The sequence below is a fragment of the Pipistrellus hanaki genome (genome assembly GCF_964339955.1).
Source record: "Pipistrellus hanaki genome assembly, chromosome: 1".
NCBI lineage: Eukaryota > Metazoa > Chordata > Mammalia > Chiroptera > Vespertilionidae > Pipistrellus > Pipistrellus hanaki.
Genome location: NC_140503.1, coordinates 168,398,037 through 168,421,346, shown reverse-complemented (window position 1 = coordinate 168,421,346; position 23,310 = coordinate 168,398,037). Strand labels below are relative to the sequence as shown.

The following is a 23,310-nucleotide window of genomic DNA, read 5'->3' as shown; positions in this document are numbered from 1 at the left end:
AAATTATATACAGAGTACTATATTCATTGATTCATTCAAAGAGTATTTCTTGAACTTACCATGACATACATGGGTGAATATAAGTCATACATCTTTATATCTTTGTATCTGTCAGATAGCAGCATAGAAGTATAAAGATAAATATGATACCAGGGGCTTCATATTTGTTTATGAAGAGCAGAAGTTCGATAGCATGGCAAGGCAGCATACAATTAAATGATAAAATAAATGATTATTTACAGTCAGTAAGTGGTGAGAAACCTTGAATTTATATTGTTGGATTATAATAGTATTCTGTGCACTAAGTAATATTTTATAAAATTGTGTACCCTTCAAGATTTTACTCATATAGAGAGGAAAATAAAATTTTAAGATTATCTACTATATATCTATCTATCATCTTTCTATTTCTATCATCTATCTATCTATTATCTACCTATCATCTACCTATTTATCTATCAGAACTTCTTTTGAAGTGGTCTAAATCAAACAAAATATACGTAATACCAGGCAGGAGTCATTTATTAAACATTTAATATGTGCCAGATTGTATGTGTTATGCATAAATCATGTCCTGTGTTTCTTACAATCCACCTTATGAGATAGATATATATATTTCTCTCCATTCTAAAGAGGTGGAAACTGAGACATGTGGCAGGGCAGGTAATCTGTGATCCAGCTGCACTGAGTGCCCTGCCTGCTTTCATCTACAACTTAGCCGGCCATGTAGGGAAAAGATGGTGGCCTAATAGGCACACCTTCCTTGTACCTCCTCCCAGGGCCATACTGGAAATACAACTAAATTGGGAACCATTCACTGGGAATTACCAACTGAGGTCCAACTGAGGTTCAAGGAAGAACAGAAGACTAGCTAGAAGGGCGAGGTCATGAAAGAGGCTGACCCTGTTCCCACAGATGGCAGGCTGAGACTGAGGAGGGAGCTCTTGACTACAGGAGGTTGTTACCTCTCTCTACACTCACTGCCACCACCTCAGGCGAAGCCACCATCACCTCTTGCCTGGACACTAACTGCCTCCAAACCAATCCCCTGCTTCCCTTCTTGTCCTTCTAAAATCTAGTCTCTGGAAGTGACTTCTTCTTCTTCTTCTTCTTCTTCTTCTTCTTCTTCTTCTTCTTCTTCTTCTTCTTCTTCTTCTTCTTCTTCTTCTTCTTTTTCTTCTTCTCCTCCTCCTCCTCCTCCTCCTCCTCCTCCTCCTCCTCCTCCTCCTCCTTCTTCTTCTTCTTCTTCTTCTTCTTCTTCTTCTTATTTTTCTTCTTCCTCCTCCTCCTCCTTCTCCTCCTCCTCCTCCTTCTCCTCCTCCTTCCCTCCTCCTCCTTCCCTCCTCCTCAAACTTCGACACCCAAGCCTGACACCCAGGCTGGGCTGCACAGCTCAGAGCACCACAGCCGGCCCATGTAACATCTAGCCAAGAAAGGTGACAAGGGCTTCTGGCTGCCAGGAGTCTGGAGCTGGTGGGAGATAAAGATGATTTAAAACAAACAACAAACAACAAACCTAGAGCACAGGATTTTTGTTTGCAGCCACTCATCTGGGGCTTTGGTGGAGGAAGGGCAATGGGGACTTGAGGTGCCTTAGGAGAGCTGGGGTTGGAAGCATTGAAAGGAGACTTAGATAAGAGGCAGCTGGGAGACCTGTATGCTGTCTCACCACTCCCCAAACCGAACAGCTATTTTTCATGAGTTGTGCTGGCCCCTTTCAGAAGCCACAGCTCAGGAAAAGGAAAATACCCCACCCTAGGTGCTACAGCCCACCCATCCTCAGGACCCCTGCCTGCCACACCAGGCATCGTGATCTTTTCAGAGGAGAAAGCAGCAGAGGCCAGGCCTATGGGTTTGAACAGTCGCAGGAAGCAACAGTGACTGAATTGGGGGTTGGGCCAACTGTCCGACTACACCAGGAACCTGACTGGTGCTTCCCCCACATGGGAGAGCTGATAGAAACTCCAGGTTCCCAGCTGATCCCACTAGACTGCATATGAGGATCTCTGCCCAGCTGAGGGTGGGGAAATATTCCGGGACTCTCTCAGAAGAGCAGTTCTGAGACAGGGAAACAAGTCACCACTTTCCCTGAAATCCGAGCAACACCTCCCCCTCATGGATGACACAGATCTAGACTCCTGAGTCCACTAAGTCCTGTTTAGAACCAGACTCTTGAGTGATTAAGATTGAGAGCTGGCTGGCAGGTGAACGCAGGCAGAGGTGGAGCCTGGAGAACCTGGGGAAGTTTGCTGACCCATCACTGGGCCACGTGTTGCTAACAAACCCACCTTAGAGTGCAGCTTGGCCCCTCCCAGGAGCAGCCAAGTCCTGTGGAGAAAGACACAAATGGTGGATTGCTTGAAGCTTCAAACAGGCTGCCGAGAGCCAAAGCAGGACAGTTTCTGACAGTGGTAACTCTCTCCCAGGAAGTGCAGAATTGGAAGACAAAACAGTTAGCCTCAGTTATCAGAAGAGCAGGATCCAAAGGCCGCTCCCAGGAGACCCTAACTCTGCTGAGATGAATGCCACTTTACTTTTTTTCTTTTTAATCTTCCTCCTTTATTGATTTGTTATTATTTTAGTCTCTCCTTTTTCTTTCTTAGATCTAATTTTCCCCTTCTCTTTTCTTATGCTATTTCTTTTGTTCTGCTTTTTCATGTTTCTTTTTCTAATTTTTTGTCTATGTGCTTTTTCCTATATTTTCCTTTTCATAATTATTTTCTTCCTCTTTTATACCCTTTTCCTTCCCCTATTCTTTATTACTAGAGGCCCAGTGCATGACATTTGTGCACTTGGGGAGGGGGCAGTCCCTCAGCCCAGCCTGTGCCCTTTTGCAGTCCAAGAGCCCTCAGGGATGATGTCCAATTGATGCTTAGGCTCATTCCCCAAGGTCAGTTGGACATCCTTAACTCTGCTGCAGAGGTGGGCCACTGGGCTTGCCAGCCAATCAGTCTGACTTGTGGGTGAGTGGTGCTCCCACTGTGGGACCTCACTGACCACCAGGGGGGCAGCTCCTGCATTGAGTTTCTTTTCCCTGGTGGTCAGTGCACATCATAGCAACCAGTTGTTCTGCCATTCAGTAGATTTGCATATTACCCTTTTAGTATATAGGATTTTCTTTCTTTCATATCTGCTCTTTCACACTCCTTTTTCTTCCCATTTCCTCACGTGCTATTTTTTTTTTTATTATTGTTCTCTATTCTCCTTCCTACTTCTTCCTTTTTCTTTTCTTTTTTTTTTGTGTGGTTAATTTTGTTGTTGTTCTTGTATATGTTTTTGTTTTGTTTTGTTCTGCCAGCACCTCCACAACAGCTCACATGAGGTAGTCTGGGGTGAACCTCACAGTCAGCCAGCCTGAAAGGAGATTCATCCCATGAATGGAACAACATTCAAGACCCAATTACAACAGAATAACCCAAATAACTTACACAAAAGACATTCCTAGAGCTTCCAGCCTAGGAGATCTAAGAGACTGCACCACTGGGTCTCACAAAACACTATATAAGGCCACTCCATGTAGACTGTGAGGCATAGAATGTCAAGAAACATAGTGGGAACTACAACAGCATGAAATAAGAAATAGAAACCATAAATAAGAATAGGTTGGAAATGAAGAATAACATCTCTGACATCAAGAATACACTGGAAAGGATCAAAAGTAGATTAATTGAGGCAGAAGATCAAATCAGTGACTTAAAAAATAAGGTAGGAAAAACACACCCAATTAGAGAAACGAAAAGAAAAAAAAAGACTTAAAAAGCAGGAGGATAATTTAAGGCATATCATGAAACTTAGCATCTGCATCAGAGGGTATCTAGAAGGAGAAGAAAGTGAGCAAGTCAGAGAGAAGTTGCTTAATGAAACAATGACAGAAAAATTTCCTGATCCAGTGAAGGGAAAAGCCACTCAAGTTCAGGAAGCATAAAAAATTTCAATCAAGATGAACCCAAAGAGACCCAGTCCAAGACAAACCATAATAAAAATAACAAACATTAAAGACAAAGAAATTTAATGGCAGCAAGAGAGAGACAGAAAGGTACCTACAAGGGGGTACCCATTAGAATGTCAGCTGGTTTCTCAACAAAAACACTTCAGGCCAGAAGAGATTGGCATGCAGAATTCAAAGTAATGGAAATCAGGGATCTGAAGACAAGACTGTTATATCCAGTAAGAGTATCATTTAAAATTGAAGGAGAAATAAAGAGTATCCAAAACAAAAAAGGCTACAGGAGTACATGACCACCAAACCACCATGGCAATAAATGTTAAAGCAAGTACTTTAAAAGGAAAATAAATAGAGAGAGGGAGCGAGGAACATAAATATAGATAAAAAATGGCATTAAATAAGTACCTATCAATAATAACCTTAAATGGAAATGGAATAAATGCTCCAATCAAAAGACATAGAGTAGCTGAATGGATAAGAAAACATGACCCATATATATGCTGCCTACAAGAGACTCACCTCCGAACAAAATATTCACACAGACTGAAAGTGAAGAAATGGAAAACATTTTTTTTCCATGCAAATGGAAATGTGAAGAGGAGGGCACTAAGGTGCTGATAGTTTAAAAAAATTGCCCAAGGTGGTATAGTAAAAGAAGTGTTAGAGCAAGGATTTTCATGAAGGTAGCTTTAACTCTGAACCCCAAGCCCTTAGCCACCAAGCTTTATTGCATGGGTTGGTTAAATTGAGACCTTTGGGATATGTGTTTCTCTTATGGTTAGTTAGGTGATTTTTCTTTCTTCTTTGTCCAACTAAGTCTATTTTATTTTCATCTTAATTAGGTTTCTACATGCGTACTCAAGGAGGTATCCTGAATTCTCTGTCTCATTAATACTGAGACTTGCCAAGAAACATCGCACTATAATGGAGGAGTGCTGTGACACCCATGATGATCAGACATGCTATAACAAAGTGGTAGGTTTCCCAAAGGAAAAATAAAATACAGATATTTGATTGGTGATTCCAATGATAAGAAAGAAACATAATACCAGAATGAAAAATGCATATAATACAACTGAGACATTCTCTTGAGATAATTTCAATTTTGTACTCTTAAGCATCTTAGGGGGGAATGGTCTTGATAGAATGGTTAATAAAATAATAAAACCTAGAATAGTCCAGAGAAAAATGATTTGAAGAGAACAATCTCTAATTTCACAAAATCTTGACAATGTTTTGTTTTTATTTTTTTAAACGTTTGGGAACAAATAAGATGAAGTAAATGTAAATGTTAACTGAAAGTGATATAATGTATGTATGAAGAAAATTAACCTGATTTTAAGATTTATCAAATATCAAGAATTAGCATCTTAAGGAAGGTTGTAAAATCTACTTATTTAAAATATTTTCAAATCTTTTTGAGAAGGCTTAGGAATGATTCTATAAGAAATTAAGTAAGGAGATAAAATCTATTCTGGAGGATTTTGCCATTATATTTAACTATGTTAAAATGGGATTTCAGCAGGTTTAGGATATTTAGCACTTTGAATATATGGAGTGATCTCCAAACTTCTTTCCTTTACCAAGAATCTGCTATATGCCAGGTACCATGATGGATCCCATGATCAAGGAAAAAACTGTTATTTCAGAGATGTCTGGATTCAACTAGAGAGATGGCTTTATAATAACCATAATACTTACAATTATAGCTATAATGTATTGAGCTTTTATTGTGTTCCAAGAGCTGTTGAAATTTCATTAGTTCAGGTCGTTTTCACAGAACATTCCATGAGGTGAGGAACCATCTTCATTTCCATCTTAGAGGTGAGTTTTCTACAACTAGAAAAGGATTCAGCTTACCTGGCTCAAATACACTCCTGAGCCTAAATATTCTTTATAACAAGCAACCTGCAGGGCTGCAGCTTACAGAGCCTGAATATTCTTAATCACTTATACTATGCAGTGTGGATGTATTATAATAGGCTTGGCATCAAAGGTTTATTTACATGACTTTGGGCAGAATGGAAAAAGGCTCTTATTCAGCCTATACAGGTAAAAAACAGCCTACATCTGATCCTTGGGTGAAACCTCGTAAACTAAATTCTTTCCTTTTAGTTGTATGAACTTCAGCCTCTTGTGGATGAACCACATGAATTTGTAAAAAAAGATTGTGAAACTTTCAAAAACATGGGAGAGTATGGCTACCAAGATGCGTGCGTATTTTTGTTTGACTAATATTTTTCTTGATCTCTTTGTAATTTTTAAGTCTCTCTCTCTCTCTCTCTCTCTCTCTCTCTATATATATATATATATATATATATATATACACACACACACACACACACACACACACACACACACACACACACACATATAGTCCTAGTGCATGAAATTTCTGAGGTGGGGGGTCCCTCAGCCCGGTCTATCCCCTCTCTAATCTGGGACCCCTCGTGGGATGTCCGATTGCTGGTGTGGGATTGGGCCTAAACTGGCAGTTGGATATCCCTCTCGCAATCTAGGAGCATTGGCTTCTAACCACTCACCTGCCTGACTGTCTCTGCTTGCTGGCCTGATCACCTTATAACCGGTCCCTTGCCAGCCTGGCCGCCCCCTCACTGCTCCTCTGCTAGCCTGATTGCTCCTAACCTCCTCTGCCTTGGTCCCTGCCATGGTGACTTTGTCCAGAACAGTGGTTCTCAACTTTTCTAATGCCACAACCCTTTAATACAGTTCCTCATGTTGTGGTAACCCCCAACCATAAAATTATCTTCATTGCTATTTCATAACTGTAATTTTGCTACTGTTATGAATTGTAATGTAAATATGTGTGTTTTCCAATGGTCTTAGGCGACTCTGTTAATGGGTCTCAACCTTTGGGTCACAGCCCACAGGTTGAGAACTGCTGCTGTAGAGCCTGGTCCAGAAAAATGTATGGAAGATGTCAGTTCTAATTAGCATATTATCCTTTTATTAGTGTGTATATACATATATATACAGTATATATATGTATATACATACATACATACATATATATATCACTACCTGCTATGTGTATATATAAATATCTCACTACCTGCCATATATTAGTGTGCCATATATATATATATATATATATATATATATATATATATATATGAAAATACAGGATATGTTTGAAAATACAGGCTATATTTCTAATCTCTCTCTATTAAGAAAGACTGGAGAATAAAATAGTTGATGAGTTGAAGAGACTTTTGAGTTCAGTTTAAAAAATTAGCCTCTTGAGACTGGGAAGGAAAATACTAAATCTTTTGATATAGGAACCGAAGATTCCCTTTTGAAGGTTAAGAAATAGCTATGAACAAACAAAAGACAGCAATGCTTTTTCGGAATAGCAAATAGTTAGACTTAAGTGACAGTGCATCAAGAAGTACTGCAATACATGAGTTGAAAGAATAATATGCTGATTTAGTAGAGCCTTATCTGTGGAAGTAAAGACGAGTAGGGAAAGATCATTAGATAGACATTTACTGTTCAACTTAGTACATATATAAGCACTCTTCTAACTGTGGGTGCTAGGGATAATAACAATTAACAAGTCTCTTCCCTTGAGTAGATTACAGTTATATATCAACTTTCAATGGTGGTTGGAATTCTTAATAAAGAATTGTTACATGCTAGTCATCATACCAGATTAATAGCATATTTTATGTCTTTTAATTTAATCCCTGCACCATTCCTATTGAATCAGGTATATTTCTTCCCATTTTATAGATTAGAAAACTCATCCATATCTTTCTAATTTAGCACAGTGCTGATATACAAGGGAGAGCAGTAGTAGGAATATAGTTGTGAGTATGCTAAACAGTGTTAAAAAAGTCAATGTAATCATAACCTGCATATCTTTTTCCATATGCACAACTTTAAATCTTCTTTAGACTACCCCTGCATCTTAAACTCTCTGTAAGTTTTATTGAGAGAAAAAAGCAATTAATAAATATATTAATGTCACTGAATTATAGTAAGTTAAGTAACTTCCCTAAAACTACACAGAACAGGTGCAATTCAAATTTAGGCTTACCTAGTTGCTTAAGACGAGGTCTCCCCAACTTTCTCCCAAATAACCTAAAGATGGAGATAATTTTGTGGATGGAAAATTATTATAATTGATTTTGTCTGTTTTCTGCTTCACCTACTATGTTAGAAAAAAATAGTTTTATGCCCGGCTGAAAACACTGGACTGTTTTGTTACAGGCTCTTAATTCGTTACACCAAGAAAATACCCCAATTGTCAACTCCAACTCTTGTGTATTTTTCAACAAATCTCGCAAGCATGGGCAGCAAGTGTTGTATCCTTCCTGAATCACAAAGAACAGCTTGTGCTGAAGACTATGTGAGTCTTTTGAAATGTTATAAGTCGAGTTGGTCCGAAGGTTGTGGGTTATTGTTAAGCTGAAATATAATAAGTCAATAATGATGAACTTTGGTCTTGAGATATTTACAAAGATTACTTTCAGAAGCAAGAGTGAACTAAAGTGTGTGTGTGTGTGTGTGTGTGTGTGTATAGAACTTGGTTGCCTACAGTATCCTGACCATCAGAATGAGGATTGAGACAAGATCCTGAAGTTGATAAATTGTTCTGAAAAAATTCCATGAATTTTTAACGTTTTAATCTGGCATTAAAAATTTTGTACTTTTTGGAAGACTGCTTTCACCCCATTCCAACACATAACTTAGGAATCACCTAAAATTACTTTATTGAATGGATTATTATGCGAATGTAGATATATCTGTAATAGAAAAAACTTTTAAACATCCCGTAAGACTTGTAGTAAGCAAATCATTCCCTCAAGTCTATCTTGTGTTCAGAGTTTCTAGTTAAAACACAACACTCTTTTTGGTTCATGGGAAAGTAGGAGTTCAAGAAAACTTTCATTATGCTTCTTTTAAATTTCTGCTGGACATCCTGTTCTTTAGCTGTCCGTTGCCCTGAATGTGTTTTGCACGGCATATGAGCGGACACCTGTGAATACCAGAGTGACCATATGCTGCTCAGAGTCATTCTTGGACAGACGGCCATGCTTTTCTGCTCTGAAAGATGATGAAACCTACATTCCCAAACAATTCAATGCTGGAACATTAAGCCTCCATGCATTTGTATGTACACGTACCAAGTTTGAGCAACAAGTTTTGAAACAAATGTGAGTGGCATTTCATTACTGCATATGTTTGTAACCTTGATAGGGAGAGCTGTCAATGGAATGATAACTTTTTCTGAAGTAGTGATTAAATTCCTTAGAAAATAGTATTTAAGTATTTTCCTTGTTAAGGTGATAAACATTTAATAAAAAAAGAAAAGCTTTTGTTTTCTTAGCAAAACAAGCAAACAATAACAAATAAACCTGTACTATAAATTTGCCTAAAATTATTCAGAATAATCTTGAGGATAAAGGCTATCTATACTAATAAAAGAGTAGTATGATAATTAGACCAGATAGACTGGACATCTTCTGGGCATCCTTCTGGACAAAGTCATGGGGGTGGGGGCCGAGGCACAAGCAGTTAGGGGAGATCAGGCAGGAAGGTAGACCAGTTAGGGGTGATCAGGCAGGCAGGCAGGTGAGTGGTTAGGAGCTAGTGGCCCCTGGTTGTGAGAGGGATGTCCGACAGCCAGTTTAGGCCTGATCCAGAACCTAAACCGGCAGTCAGCAATCTCCTGAGGAGTCCCGGATTGGAGAGGGTGTAGACTGGGCTGAGGGACCATCCCCCCTGCATGAATTTCTTGCACCAGGCCTCTAGTAATAGAATAATATCTTAACACAGGTACAATAGAAAAAGCTGAACAATTAACTGATTCATTTGTGAGGTAGGAAAAAGTTAGGCAAACTCTTAGAAAAATTTATTTCTAGGCATAAATGAGTTTAAGTTTGTATTATGATATGGCAAACCTATGTGATATAACTTTTGAGAATGACATTTGGATGAAATACGTGTAGAAGTGTGAATTCTGAGACGTGACTCTCTGTCACTGTCACAAGTGGTTAGATATGCAATATAAAGTTGCTGTCATGTGGCCATAGACTTAAGAGGAATATTGCAAAACTTACTGTGCTCACAGCACACTCTAACACTATTATCTGTGCAGACATCAATGGAAGAGAACCTCTGGCTCCCAAGAGTTTTTATAGTCTTATTTCCCCTATCCCCTGCATATTCATTTTGAATAGACCAACTAAAGACCAAAAATATAGAATCTTGGATTCAAAACTTTAAATAAATAGAGTCTAAGGTAATTAAGCTGCTAAGAATAATTTTTAGTTCTCACATCGCTATAAACTGAATACTTCTTAAATGCAACGGCTTAATGATTTCCAGACATTTATTTGAGAAGAGTTTATTGATTTACTGATACTATAGATATTGAGTAATTTTCATTGATGATTTTATTTGAGACTTCCACCAACTTCATGAAGGTAGATTTAATTCTCTTCCTGATGGAAATGAGAATATTGAATTTTATAGTGGTAAGCCTGTGCCTCAGGCTCACAGTTGCCTGCCTCCAAGGATTATGATCTCAAGCAATAGTACTACTGCCTTTACTATCTTCATTTTCTTTATGTGAGTAACCTCTTCCCTGTTTTGTTTTGGTTTCATTTGAATGCAGTGCCATTGCAGAGCTATTGAAACACAAGCCCAAAGCCACTGAGGAACAACTGAAAACTGTTATGGAAAAATTCTCAGCTCTTATACAGAAGTGCTGCACAGCTAATGACAAAGAAACCTGCTTTGCCGATGAGGTGCTAGAGTAATCTTCATTTTATTTAAAAGTACTGGTTTGCAATTTGGTTGAATCCGTGTGCTTGATTTCATAAGCAAGTGGAGGAATTTATATTTAAATGTCTAACTCAATTACTGTTTTCCCCTATGACTTGACAATAATGTTTTTATTTATTTGGGTGCAAAGGTTGCCATTAAGTTTTCTTCTAGAGATTCTAGTATTAAGCTGGAATTAAAGGATGTGAAGCATAGAAAATTACTTTGTAATCATCCAATGGTTGTGTAAATGTTCATTTATCCTAATAATGATGCTACTACCTCTCCCAATTCTCTCATTTCTTTGTATCCAGGGTCCAAAACTTGTTGCTTATGCCAGGCAATTTTAGCCTAAAAATCAACAAAATCACAAGCATTTCAGGTAATATCCTCTGGATTTTCTTAAAAAACAAAAACAAAACCCCACTAATTATAATAGTTAATATTAAAATAGCTAAGAGTCATGTGGACTAGCATCGATCACTGTTTTAAAGTCTTTTTATATATTAACTTATTTAATTTTCACAGTAGTTGTCTGAGTTAAGTTCTATTATTATTCCCATATTTCAGATCAAAGCATAGATTGACCATAGACCAAGTAGTTTACCAAGGAACATCCAGATTCTGAGAGGTGGAGCCACGATTTAAATTGAAACCACAGCTTGATAGTTAATCACTGTCATGTTCTGACCTAGTGACACAGTAGACAGAGCCATTCAACTCAGCAATGACTCACAGAGGATTACTTCAGCTATTAGGCTGGACAATATAAATTTCTGAAGGTTAAAAAAAGTTAAATGGCAATGATTTCACAAGGTTCAAAATAATAGTTCAATACCAAATTCATGGCATCGGAGAATATGAGAAATCTGCTATGTGAAACTCCTACTTAATAGTCAATAATTTGCTACTAAGTTTCCGGTGTGTCAACATGCTGAATTTTAATAGAATTTCTCTACTTAGGACAAAAAGACCCACTTTAAAATTTAAACATGTTTCATTCATTTTGGTTGCAATATTTTGGAGAAATATTATATTAAGAAACTTTTTCTTAAAACGAGTTGTCTAGTGAATTTTAGCTTGAATTCCATTCATATTTTCCAAACTGACCGTGCTGCTTATTCCACTAACTGGACTTTAACTTACTCTTGCCACATGAAAATGCCACACATTATGCATTCAGAAAAGGAAGAACTTCCTATCTCTGCAAATTGGTTGTTTTAAATTGTGGTTTGTTTCAGCCCTAAATGGTAAGATTTTCCTCCTAGAGGTCTGAATTGAAGAAGACACCTTGTTGATTTGTAATTAACGAAGGTAAGAGACAGGTGTTTAGGAATTGACCCTGAGGAGTGATGTTGGAAGCTTCTGACTTTGAAGCCTGAGGAGTAACATAATATCAGTGATGAAGAGAGGACTTTATAATACCTTGTAGGGTCTCTGCTCCCTTAGTGCAGCAGAAGAATTCAGCTGCCATGGGTCGAGGACAAGCTTGAATTATTTTCATTGGTGAAAACTGGAAATTGCAGAAAGACAGTCTAAGCTATTTGACATTCATTTAGATAGATTTAAATGCCATTTTATTAATGGAATTATATTTGTCCTTTTCTTTTTCAGTTTACCCCAAGAGAAGGAAAGAGAAATGAAGACCCAAAGCTTATTCAACTGTTTCTTCTTTTATTTGTTATAAAACCAACAGCCTCTCTAAAGAACATAAGTTTTTAAAATATTTTGCCTTCTTTCTCTGTGATGTAACTAAGTAAAAATCTAATATTATGGTTCAGGATATTATTTTTCCTTTATCCTCATTTCCTTTTAATTATTTGTGTTTTTGTTTTTGTACTGTTATATTTCAAAGAATGGTTGCCATCCTAAAACTTTTGTAGGTTCTGTGAAAGTGTCACTGTTCTCTTTCCCCTACTTCATAGGAGGACTTCTAGTTCTCATTGGGATAATAGAGTAAAAGAAACATTAATACTCTTCTGAGTTGAGGATTATGAACATTGAAAGTAATATTTCAGCATTATTATAATTTTGAAAAAAGAGTAAAGATTGGGGTACAGGTAGGGTGTATGAAACATGGCATTTCTTTACTACTAGAACTCTCTAAGCAATGTGAAGTACAAAGAAGACAGATGATTGTAAGGATAGTTAATTGAATGGAGAAGAAAACACTGATCCTACAAGAAATTTGACAGTCTAGGATGAGAATACATGAAGAGTGTAGTAAACTTAATAAGTCTGTAAAAGCATTGGTGGAAGAAGGAACTAGAAGATCTGGACAAAAGCACAGGAAGGCTTGATTAAGGTATATTGAATTGAGAAAGTATAAGAGTTGGAGGATAATGTTTTTTTGTAAAAATTAGATGTTATACTTGTTAAGTTTGATTAAATAATTGAATCAGTACCCTTCCCCTGGGAACTGACCTTTAGGCCGCTTCACAAGGGACATTCCACTTGCTTAGACCACATTCCATTTGCTAAGACCATTATCTCTCCCCTCTGGACTTTCCCAGAATCTGGGCCTGCACAGAGAATTCTCTGCCCAGATAAAACCTGCCAAGAGTCCTCTAAAAGTCTCTGACTCCCCATCTTTGGGGGCTGGTGCCATTTTGGGGCTCAGCCCACCTTGTATCCAGATGAACTAATAAATTTATAATCCCTTACCACTTTGGCCTCGTGTGTTCTTCCTTCTATAACCCTAAAAATAATTGATATTGGATGTCTTTTCCCTGGTTTCAGAGATATCCACTGATATCAGAACATTGTCTATAAATTTAAAGATTTAAGAGCCATTTATAGCCTTGATACTTTGTACATTTTTTATTTTCATAGTATTGGTTTCATACAGTACATGCTATTTCACAACCTGTTTATTTTGTCCTTAATAATTATGCTTTATTGTTTTAAGTATAATATGTTGCTTGCAAAATGTTTTGGTACCAACTTAAGACAAAAGGCTCCCTTTGTATCTGGAATGCTACAATCCACACCCTCCCCCGTCCACACCCAACCCCACTTTGGCCTCATGCTGATTGGGTCAAATACTTCCCCCATCTGTTGCAACCTCACAAAGAAGGAAGAGAGCATGAGAGGGGAGAAATGGAGATGGACTGGCTTTTTTAGGGTCTCAGAGGCAGACAGAAGATTTTGAGGAAGGTGTTTACACATAACTGGACCCACACAGGACTAGGTCTGAGCACCCTTGCCTGGATGTCTTGCAGTTCAATCACCATATGGGGACTTAAAACTTTTGAAAAAAGGCATTCCGAAGTGTGGGACTCCTGGAGCCCAGCTTCCCCCAATTTATTCATGGTCAAGCAGATCCCCCAAATTTCCTGAACACTGGAGCCTAAGAGTGGTCCAGGATCCCAGGGCCCTCCCTGGTTCTGAGACAGCAGCTTGGAAAGTACATTGTGTGTCTGGCTGACCCTCATTAGTCTGCCTTTTGTTGCACAGTATGGGAGATTGGGCAACCAGATAGTGCAGACACACTGATGTGTTTGTACGTGTGTGTGTTATGTGTGTGTGTTCCCTTTCCATATCTGTTTTTGGAAGCAAGTCACTATATCTAGCTCACACTAAGAGTAAGGGATTGCCGGGATTCTTGTCGCAGCCTTACAAAGGGTGCTGCAATCTGGAGAAAGGAGCTGAAGCATAGATGATTAAGAAGGAGTCCAAGGATGAAAAATAATTTTGAAAGGCATTGCGGGTCAGAAGAACTTCAGCTAAAGGAACTGAAAACTACCCCATGTCTAAGGACCCTGTGCTATTTATTAACATAATTTGTCCTAAGGCAAGGTGGAGACATACACTTCAAAGGGTAAGATTTACAGAAGCATTGTTAGTTTGGGAAATAGCCTACAGCTGTTCGGGTGTTTGGCCAATAGGAGGCAATAACATTCAGATTTAAGATGCCCTGAGCTGTCTGGCAGCAATCAATTATCCTATTCAGGTTTGGGGGAGATGCTTTTTAGCTGTCCCAGATGATTCAGCCCTGTTGATAATACCGAATTTTTGGACTGCATCCCGGATTCTTTGTCCTTTGGAATCAAAGAATGAATCCAAGGACAGAAAGTGGTATAGCAAAGATGGAGATTTGTTGAAGAACAAGTACAGACTCTCATGTGGGGAGGGGGAATAGTCCCACTGGATTCTTTTCCCTATGACTTATAAAGATCCTGGTGCCTGATATCCCCTTTGATTGGTCAATATTCCCCTTTGACCTGTGAAGTTCTCCCTCTTCTTCCTTCTGAATGAAGGGCTTCCTTCTCTTTATTTTATAAATGTAAACCTATCCAGTATACTTCCAGTTCTCTTGTCTTATGGAGATGTGACTGTTCCGGGCTTCCTTGTGTTATGGAAATGTACCTTCTCCCAGTCTGTAGCCCCATGCTTTTCCCATGGACCCCAATTCCAAAAAATCCCTATGTTTGCCTATATCCCCCTAAAATTCCTGCTTCACTGACGTGCTGGAATTGGCTTCTGGTAAGGGAAGATCGAAGCTCCTGGAAAGACGAGTACCGACATAAATCCAGACTTCTTTTGTAAAAAAGATTTGTCACTTCTTTATTTCCTTATGAACTTATTAATACCACTATGAACTCATGTGTATTATTTTAAACTTTGGGTTATAATTCAATGCTACACTATTGATTTTTTGCGACTTAAATTATTCTGGTTGTGGCTTTTGAGGGTTCTTACATAGGCTCCTTTGATGTGTCTCTGAACTTGGTTTTTTGAACACATCTTAACTTTCTGGCACTACAAAAATCTCCAGCATCATCTTGCATTTTCCCTCCCTCAGACCTAGACACTAACACTTCTTCAGGGAGTTCTGGTTCTGTTTACTACAGAGTGGTATTAGGAACAAAGGTCTAAGCATGGGTGTGCTCACTGCTAATGGGGTATCACTGCTTCTAGATGGTCACAGAACAACTAAAAAAATGTAGATTTGTATGTAAACTAAGCCATGTAGATAGACACACCTGTAATTATTTCTGTATCCATCTACCTGTCTATCCATCTGGCTAAATATGAGCTCAGACTGATGTCTCAGAACCACAATATATTCTGCATTATTAATACAGTGGTGCCTCGCATAAAGAACGCCTCGCACAGTGAACTCTGCACACAACGAACTTCATTTCATGATTCATACAACGAACTTCGTTTCACACAACGAAGTCGCCAGAGCTTCCACAACTGCTTCGCCCGAGCTTCCACGATCGCTGCCGATGTATTGCATCCTTCCGCGCAGGCACTGCAGGCAGTCGTTAGTCACTGCGCTTAACTTAAGCACGTATCGCGGCAATCGTTCTTCATCACGAATTAAATCACGCACGTATCACGGCAGTCGTCCTTTTAAGTTAAACTCAATATTTCTGCTTGGAAGATGCTTGTGCCTTCGTGGATCCAGGAAGAAGCAGTAGTTGATGACACAGAAGTGGTGAAGGACATCATCACAGTGGCCCAAAGGTTGGAATTAGAGGTAGAGGAAGAGGATGTAGAGGAGCTTATTGAGGAACACGAAGAAGAGCTGACAACTGAAGAGCTCCAAGCACTTCTGGTCCAGCAACAGGACAATGCTCAAAGGGAAGCGTCATCTGATAACGAGGAGCAACAATCAAACAATCAACCAATCCCAACTGCTGACACCAAGAACATCCTGGTCAAATGGAAAGCAGTTCAGGAGTTTACCAATGCCCACTATAGGGATTCAGCTGAAGCAAACAGGATCAACGATCTTTACTCCGATACTCTTGTCCGTTATTTCCGGCAGATGTTGGAGAAAAGAGAAAAACAAACGACTTTGGACAGGTTTTTCATGAAACCATCGGCCAAAAAGCAGAAAATGGATGAAGATGTGCAAGATTCGGTAGACTCTACTTAGTCTGTCTTAAAATTAAAAAAATGTGTTTTTTTTAAAAAAAAATTATGTTTTTAGATGTATCTAAATAAAAATAATAACAAAAAATTTATCTTTTTTTATGTCATCTTAGCATATTTTATGCTACAGAACGAATTATTTTTTTTAACATGTATTGTTATGGGAAAACGCATTTCACATAACGAACTTTTCGCATAACAAACTTGCTCCTGGAACGAATTAAGTTCGTTGTGTGAGGCACCACTGTGCTTCATAATTTTCTTAAATCTATCATCAAAACAACAAATCAAGAACTGTTTGTTAATATTTCTCCAAATAACTATGAATAATTTTGCTTATTTTCAAGCATTCTATTGAATATAAATGATATTCATCATTAATAACATACATTTGAATTTGCTGGTTGAAATAGTTACTCTTGGCATCTACTTTTCTTTTGTGCAGATTCATAGTTAAGTTGCTTTACTCTATTGCTTTTTCATTTATAGGTTTTTCATGTAAAAAGGTAAATTCTATCATGAAGAGGGAGAGGGAACTCTTTATCAGAAATTCAACCCTAATAAGTTATATAACTCTGAGTAAATAAGTTTTCCTTTCTAGACCTCTGACTTCTCCCCATAGGTGGGCTTGAATGAGATGATTGAGATGATCTCTAAGGTCTCATTCAGATTCTGTTATTTGCCATGATGGTAGACTATTATTCTTACATATTTGCTGATTCCCCATCCTGTGATGCCAGGCTTAGCCATGTGATTCACAGTGTCCTTCCTGGGGGAAGGTTATACCTCCCAGCTCAGTGATGTCAGATGTTGCCAGGTTAAATGCATTGGCCACTGGAGTGTAAGTGGAAGTTATATGCCAGTTCTGGCCAGAAGTTCTAAGAAGAGACATCCTATGTCCTTCTCTTTCTCTTTTCCTTTCTCTGACACAACAGTGACAAAGTTCCACATAAGGGCTACTTTGTACCAAGATCATGAAGAGAAGGGACTATGGAGTACACAGTAACCACCGTTGACAAATAGAATAAGAACATTTTTGTTGTTCTAAGTGCTATAAATCCCCAAGAGACTGGGATTTTTATTATCTATACTAGAGTCCCGGTGCACAAAATTCATGCACAGTGTGTGTGTGGGGATGTCCCTCAGCCCAGCTTGCACCCTCTCCAATCTGCGACCCCTCAAGGGCAGTCAAACATCCCTCTCACAATCCAGGATTGCTGGCTCCCAACTGCTTGCCTGCCTCCCTTCCTGATTGCCCCTAACTGCTTTTGCCTGCTGGCCTGATCACTCCCTACCACTCCCCTGCCAGCCTGATTGCCCCTAACTGCCCTCCCCTTCAGTCCTGGTTCCCCGCAACTGCTCTCCCCTGCAGGCCTGGGTCCCCCTAACTGCTCTCCCCTGCAGGCCTGGTTGCCCCCAACTTCTCTTCTCTGCTGGCCTGGACATCCCTAACTGCCCTCCTCTGCAGGCTTGATTGCCCCCAACTGCCCTCCCTTGTAGGCCTGGCCCTTTCCAACTGCCCTCCCCTGCTATCATGATCACCCACAACTGCCCTCCTCTGCTGGCCTGATCTCTCCCAACTGCCCTTCCCTGCTGGCCATCTTGTGGTGGCCATCTTGTGTCCACATGGGAGAAGGATCTTTGACCACATGGGGGCAGCCATCTTGTATGTTGGAGTGACAGTCAATTTGCATATTACTCTTTTATCAGCTAGAATTGTAAAAACCCAGTCAGTGGCCCTAATGCATAATGACCAAACACAAAGTTGGGGGCACGGGGTGTGAGGGGGGCAGGGTTGCATGATTTCACATGCTGGGATTCTAGTTGTAGTATAAGCTAGCAAAAGAAGATTGGTATATAAACTCATCAATAATTGCATATTAGTTTGTATATTTAATATAAAACTCAGAATGGCAATGAATATGCATATGTATCTGTGTATATGCTTATATACATTAAGGAAATTAATTATAAAATTAAAAATAAAACATAAGTATAACATTTATATTAAAGAAGTTGACCTATATATCCACTCAGAATATTCCTTGCATTTTCTACTTTGAATCCTTGAATGGCCCTTCCCAGAAAAAATGAATATTTTTCAAAAGCAATTCTTCATTACTAAGATATTACATGTATACTCTGTATGGTAATATGCCTTAGAGATTCAATATTTTTAAAGATGAACTCATGAATAGGTCTTCTGAAGAAATATGATCTCCTGATTCTCTGTTATTGTCATTTTAAGGATGGTTAAAATATTTAAGCTTGCCAACACCTCATTTTTGGCACAAGCATATTGACTCATGTTTCTTCTTGCTTCCCGCAGCAAAGGGGACCTGAATGTTCATTGTCCATGGCAATGAATTATCTTAATGACTTGTATCTCCAATATCATCAAACTAACCTTTGCAGCAGTTTCACTACTTTATGTACTTCATTTACTCACTAGCTCATTAATTTTTGAAATCAATAAGTAATACATTTCTGAAGGGCAGCTACATGGGGCTTAGAGATTTGCAGTGTCTTACTAGTACATTCACATCTGACTCATCACACTTTTTCTTTTTCTTTTTTTTTAAAAAATATATAATTTATTGATTTTTTACAGAGATCTGTTCCTGATCCTTCTCCAGGGATTTAAGGAAATTTCTTTCTGCAATAATTATTTTAAAGTAGTTTAAATAGTTGGTCTGTCTGCAAAGGCTTACAGCCTCCTTTGTAAACATCAAGGAATGCACTTTCAAACAACCTCCGGAATCCCTTCTCAGAAGTCATTTTTAAGATGAGCCTTTATGAGAGACTGCAGCGTAGGATTGTACTTAACCTATTTAAATCCTATATAATAATTTTTAAATTTAAGCTTAAAATACTGGTACATCTGTTAAAAGCAATAATAGCAAGAGTTCAGAGGATGTAGGGTAAGTATTTTCCAGCCTGTATCAACCAATTTGCTAAACCTAGGCAGCAGCACTGAGTTTATATTAAAAAAGGGTTTGGGCTCCCTTTCTGTTGTATTTGGCAAAACATTTGTTAGCAATTTTCTCTTTCAAGTTACTCCTGAAGCGAAATGTCAGAGGCCTCATCCCAAAGTAGCTCAAGTGAAAACAAACAAACAAAAAAACACAGTTGGTGATTGTGAACACAAGGTGGCACTCTTGTCCCAGTGAGTGACATAGAGCAATCCATTAGTCAAAGGATGCACCACTTCAAGAGATATGATTGGTCTGAACACTAGGAGTCTGCCTGACAGTCAGAACAGTAACTGGGCACAGAGTCAGCCACATGTGGGCTTCAGAAAGTGGACTAGTGTAATAGAGCAGGGGGGAAAAACGTCATATAGCAACAACCTAAGAAAAATAAGAACCAGTGTCTGAAAGTATGTAATAGTATACTCATTAGTTACCTTCATTATTTATTTTAATCTTTATAACAGTCATCTTTTCACTGCTGCTCCATACACATGCCCAAGACAATGATTAAATAAAGACATTTCTAGGTAGAAATAGTGGCTCCACATGGTCTTTGGAATAAAATCCAGCTCTATCTACCTCCAATCTTCCCTTTTTCTTCATTACTGAAGTGTCTGAGGTTCCTGAAATGCAACTGGTTCTCTTGCATCTGCTTTATTGTGTATGACAGCATTCCACCTAGGATTTTCTTTGTCCTTCCATCTTTGTGGATGATTCCTGCTTCTCCATTCTGTGTCAACACAGACATCACTTCCTCTTATAAGCCTTCTATGACCACCTCCATGTGGCAAGAGTGTGAGGACTGAAGTATATGTAAAGTGCTGACTGTGAGGGAATAAATAGAATCTACAAGTCCAATTATATTTGCATACCAATTATTTTTATTTATTTATCCATGGGTGTTTACTATCTCTTGAATCATCTTCTTCTGGTCTGTAAGGGAATGACCAGAATGCTACGTAATAGTTCCCTTCATGAAGTGTAAGATGACATTTTCTGTCAAATGAAAAATTTGTGCCTTATTCAAGATCTTATGCATAATTATGGTACACTTACAATGTGGGACACTATGATGTTATAAAAATGAAGGCTCCCTTACTCTTTGAGACAGCATGGAAGGATCTGGAGAGTATCATGCTAAGTGAAATAAACCAGTCAGAGAAAGTCAAGTATCACATGATCTCACTTATATGTGGAATCAAATGAAAAAACAAAATAAAACAAAACTGATGAACAAAAGAGATCCAGAGATATAGAATCATGGGACAGACAGGAAAATCTACTAGGGAAGACAGTGGTGGGTGGGGAGAGATTAATTAAAGAACTTATATGCATATATGCATCACACATGGAAATAGACAATAGTGTGGTGAAGGCCTGTGTGTGGGGAGTGTGGGGTGGAGGGGATCATTGTGGAATAAAATGGGACATCTGTAATACTTTTAACAATAAAGATAAATTTTTAAAAAAGATCTTATGCATAATTGTGAATTAAGGCCTTTGACTAGTCTGGGACCTGGAAAGAATGAGAAACCATCTCTAAGTAGGCAACTTGAGAAAGGACTCCTTATGGAGGTGTGGGAAGTGTTTAGAAAAGCAAACGATCCTAGGGCTAGCAAAATGAGGCCGTAGTAAGCCTACTAGGCCTCAAGAAGCAAGGAGAGGGGACAGATTGGGGAACTCAGAGAAGGTAGCTGTAGGGAGAAGACCGCCTGATCAGAGCTGAATTTCTGCAGACAGAGACAGCCTTTCTATGGTGACCAGCAGGTGGTGAGCTGGGAAATTCCTGTTCTCACCTCATTCTCCTACCATCCCAATCTGCCACCAAGGGTTCCCATTGACAAGACACCATGGAATATCGAGGGCAAGGGATTCAGTTGATACAGTTCACAAAGATCAGCCTACTGTGCCATAGATTCAAGGATCACACCTTAGGAAGGGGATAAGAGAAATAAATTAGCCATCACTTTATGGAGTACTGTAAGCACAATGGGTTATACTAGCAATGGTCGGCAAACTCATTAGTCAACAGAGCCAAATATCAACAGTACAATGATTGAAATTTCTTTTGAGAGCCAAAGTTTTAAAACTTAAACTTCTTCTAACATCACTTCTTCAAAATAGTCTCTCCCAGGCCGTGGTATTTTGTGGAAGAGCCAAACTCAAGGAGCCAAAGAGCCGCATGTGGCTCGTGAGCCACAGTTTGTAGTCCATTGGGTTCTAAGAAGGAACAGGGACAATGGTAGCTCAGAGGCAGGTTATTCCAATAATATTCCAATTTACAGATTGTCCGGAAGGCTTCCTAGAACAGGTGATTTGGGTAGACTCCTTAAATTATTTGTAGCTTCTTTTTTCATATTTATTTAATTCTTTGAAGATCTATAGTAGATTGTTTCTATGGGTTTTCTTTTTCTTCTTTTCCAATTTCTACCTTCTTAACTCCTGTTTTAATTCAGTAGATATGTATTTATTCTTTTGTTAAGTCAAATTTTTAATAAGATATTGTTGTTTTAGGTGTGTGACATAGTGATTTTATATTTGTATATACTATGAAATAATCACCACAATAATTCCAGTTAACATTCATCTCTACATACATAGTTCCAATATTTTTTTTATTGTGATGAGAACTTTTAAAATCTACTCTTAGAAAATTTTAATTATATAATATTTTCTTACTACTATAGTCATTATGCTATATATTGTATCTCCATAACATTATATGTGGAAGTTTGTAATTTTTAACTCTCTTCAGTCATTATGTACACTTCTCCCACCCTCTCTGGCAACCACCAATCTGTTCTTTGCATTCATGAGCTGGTTCTTATTTTATTTTTTTTAGATTCCACAGATAGTTGAGATTTTATGGTACTTATATTTCTTTGACTTATTTCAATTAGCACAATTGCCCTCAAAGTCCATTCATGTTGTCATAAATGGCAAGATTGTCTTTCATTTTTATGGATGAATAATATTCCATGGTATTATATATATCAAATTCTTTATCCACTCATCCATTGATGGACACGTAGGTTGCTTTCATATCTGTGTTATTTTAAATAATGCTACAGTGAACATAGGGGTGAAGATGTCTTTTAGAGTTAGTGTTTTCATTATAATCACAAAAATACATAGAAGTAGAATTGCTAAATCATATTGTAGTTCTATTTTTAATTTCTTGAGGCACTTCCATATTGTCTTCTACAGTGATGGCACCAATTTACATTTCTAACAATTCACAGAGTTGCATTTTCTCCACAATGTTACCAGCATTTGTTAGTTCTTGTCTTTTGATCATAGACATTCTAGCAGGTGTGGAGTGCTATTTTATAGTGGTTTTGATTTGCATTTGTTTTCATTTATTTATTTTTTTGCTATTGAGCCATATGAATTCTCTATATATTTTGAATATTAACCCCTTGTCAGATATATGGTTTGGAAACATTTTCTACCATTTGGTAGATTTTATTCCATGGTATAAATGCACCATGGATTTTTTTTTTATTCACTCATTCTACTGATGGGTGCATTGGTCCTTTAAGAGAATTCCTGCCTTTAAGAGAGTTCCTGTATTTCCAACCTTCTCTCCCTAGCAGATAGCAACTCTATTGCTTTCACAACCAGATGTTGAGTGGGCACCTTTTTCAGTTCTGATTCTCTGGGCTTAGAAGTCCAGCTTTGAGTTTAGACAGCAAAGTTATCAGTGTGAACCCC

General features: G+C 38.3%; 1 protein-coding gene across 1 annotated transcript in view; it reads left to right on the top strand.

The window, feature by feature from the left end:
• Positions 1 to 13,404, top strand: part of LOC311621216 (albumin-like) — a gene marked incomplete at its 5' end in the record, with an annotated part of 66,975 nt that extends 53,571 nt beyond the window's left edge. The window contains 7 exons of the mRNA XM_084881053.1: positions 4,789 to 4,921; positions 6,062 to 6,159; positions 8,180 to 8,318; positions 8,903 to 9,126; positions 10,590 to 10,722; positions 11,053 to 11,120; positions 12,353 to 13,404. Coding sequence (XP_084737179.1) covers positions 4,789 to 4,921; positions 6,062 to 6,159; positions 8,180 to 8,318; positions 8,903 to 9,126; positions 10,590 to 10,722; positions 11,053 to 11,088 — 763 coding nt within the window. The 3' untranslated portion in view covers positions 11,089 to 11,120; positions 12,353 to 13,404. The remainder of the gene's footprint in view (positions 1 to 4,788; positions 4,922 to 6,061; positions 6,160 to 8,179; positions 8,319 to 8,902; positions 9,127 to 10,589; positions 10,723 to 11,052; positions 11,121 to 12,352) is intronic.
• Between the last annotated feature and the right edge of the window lie 9,906 nt (positions 13,405 to 23,310).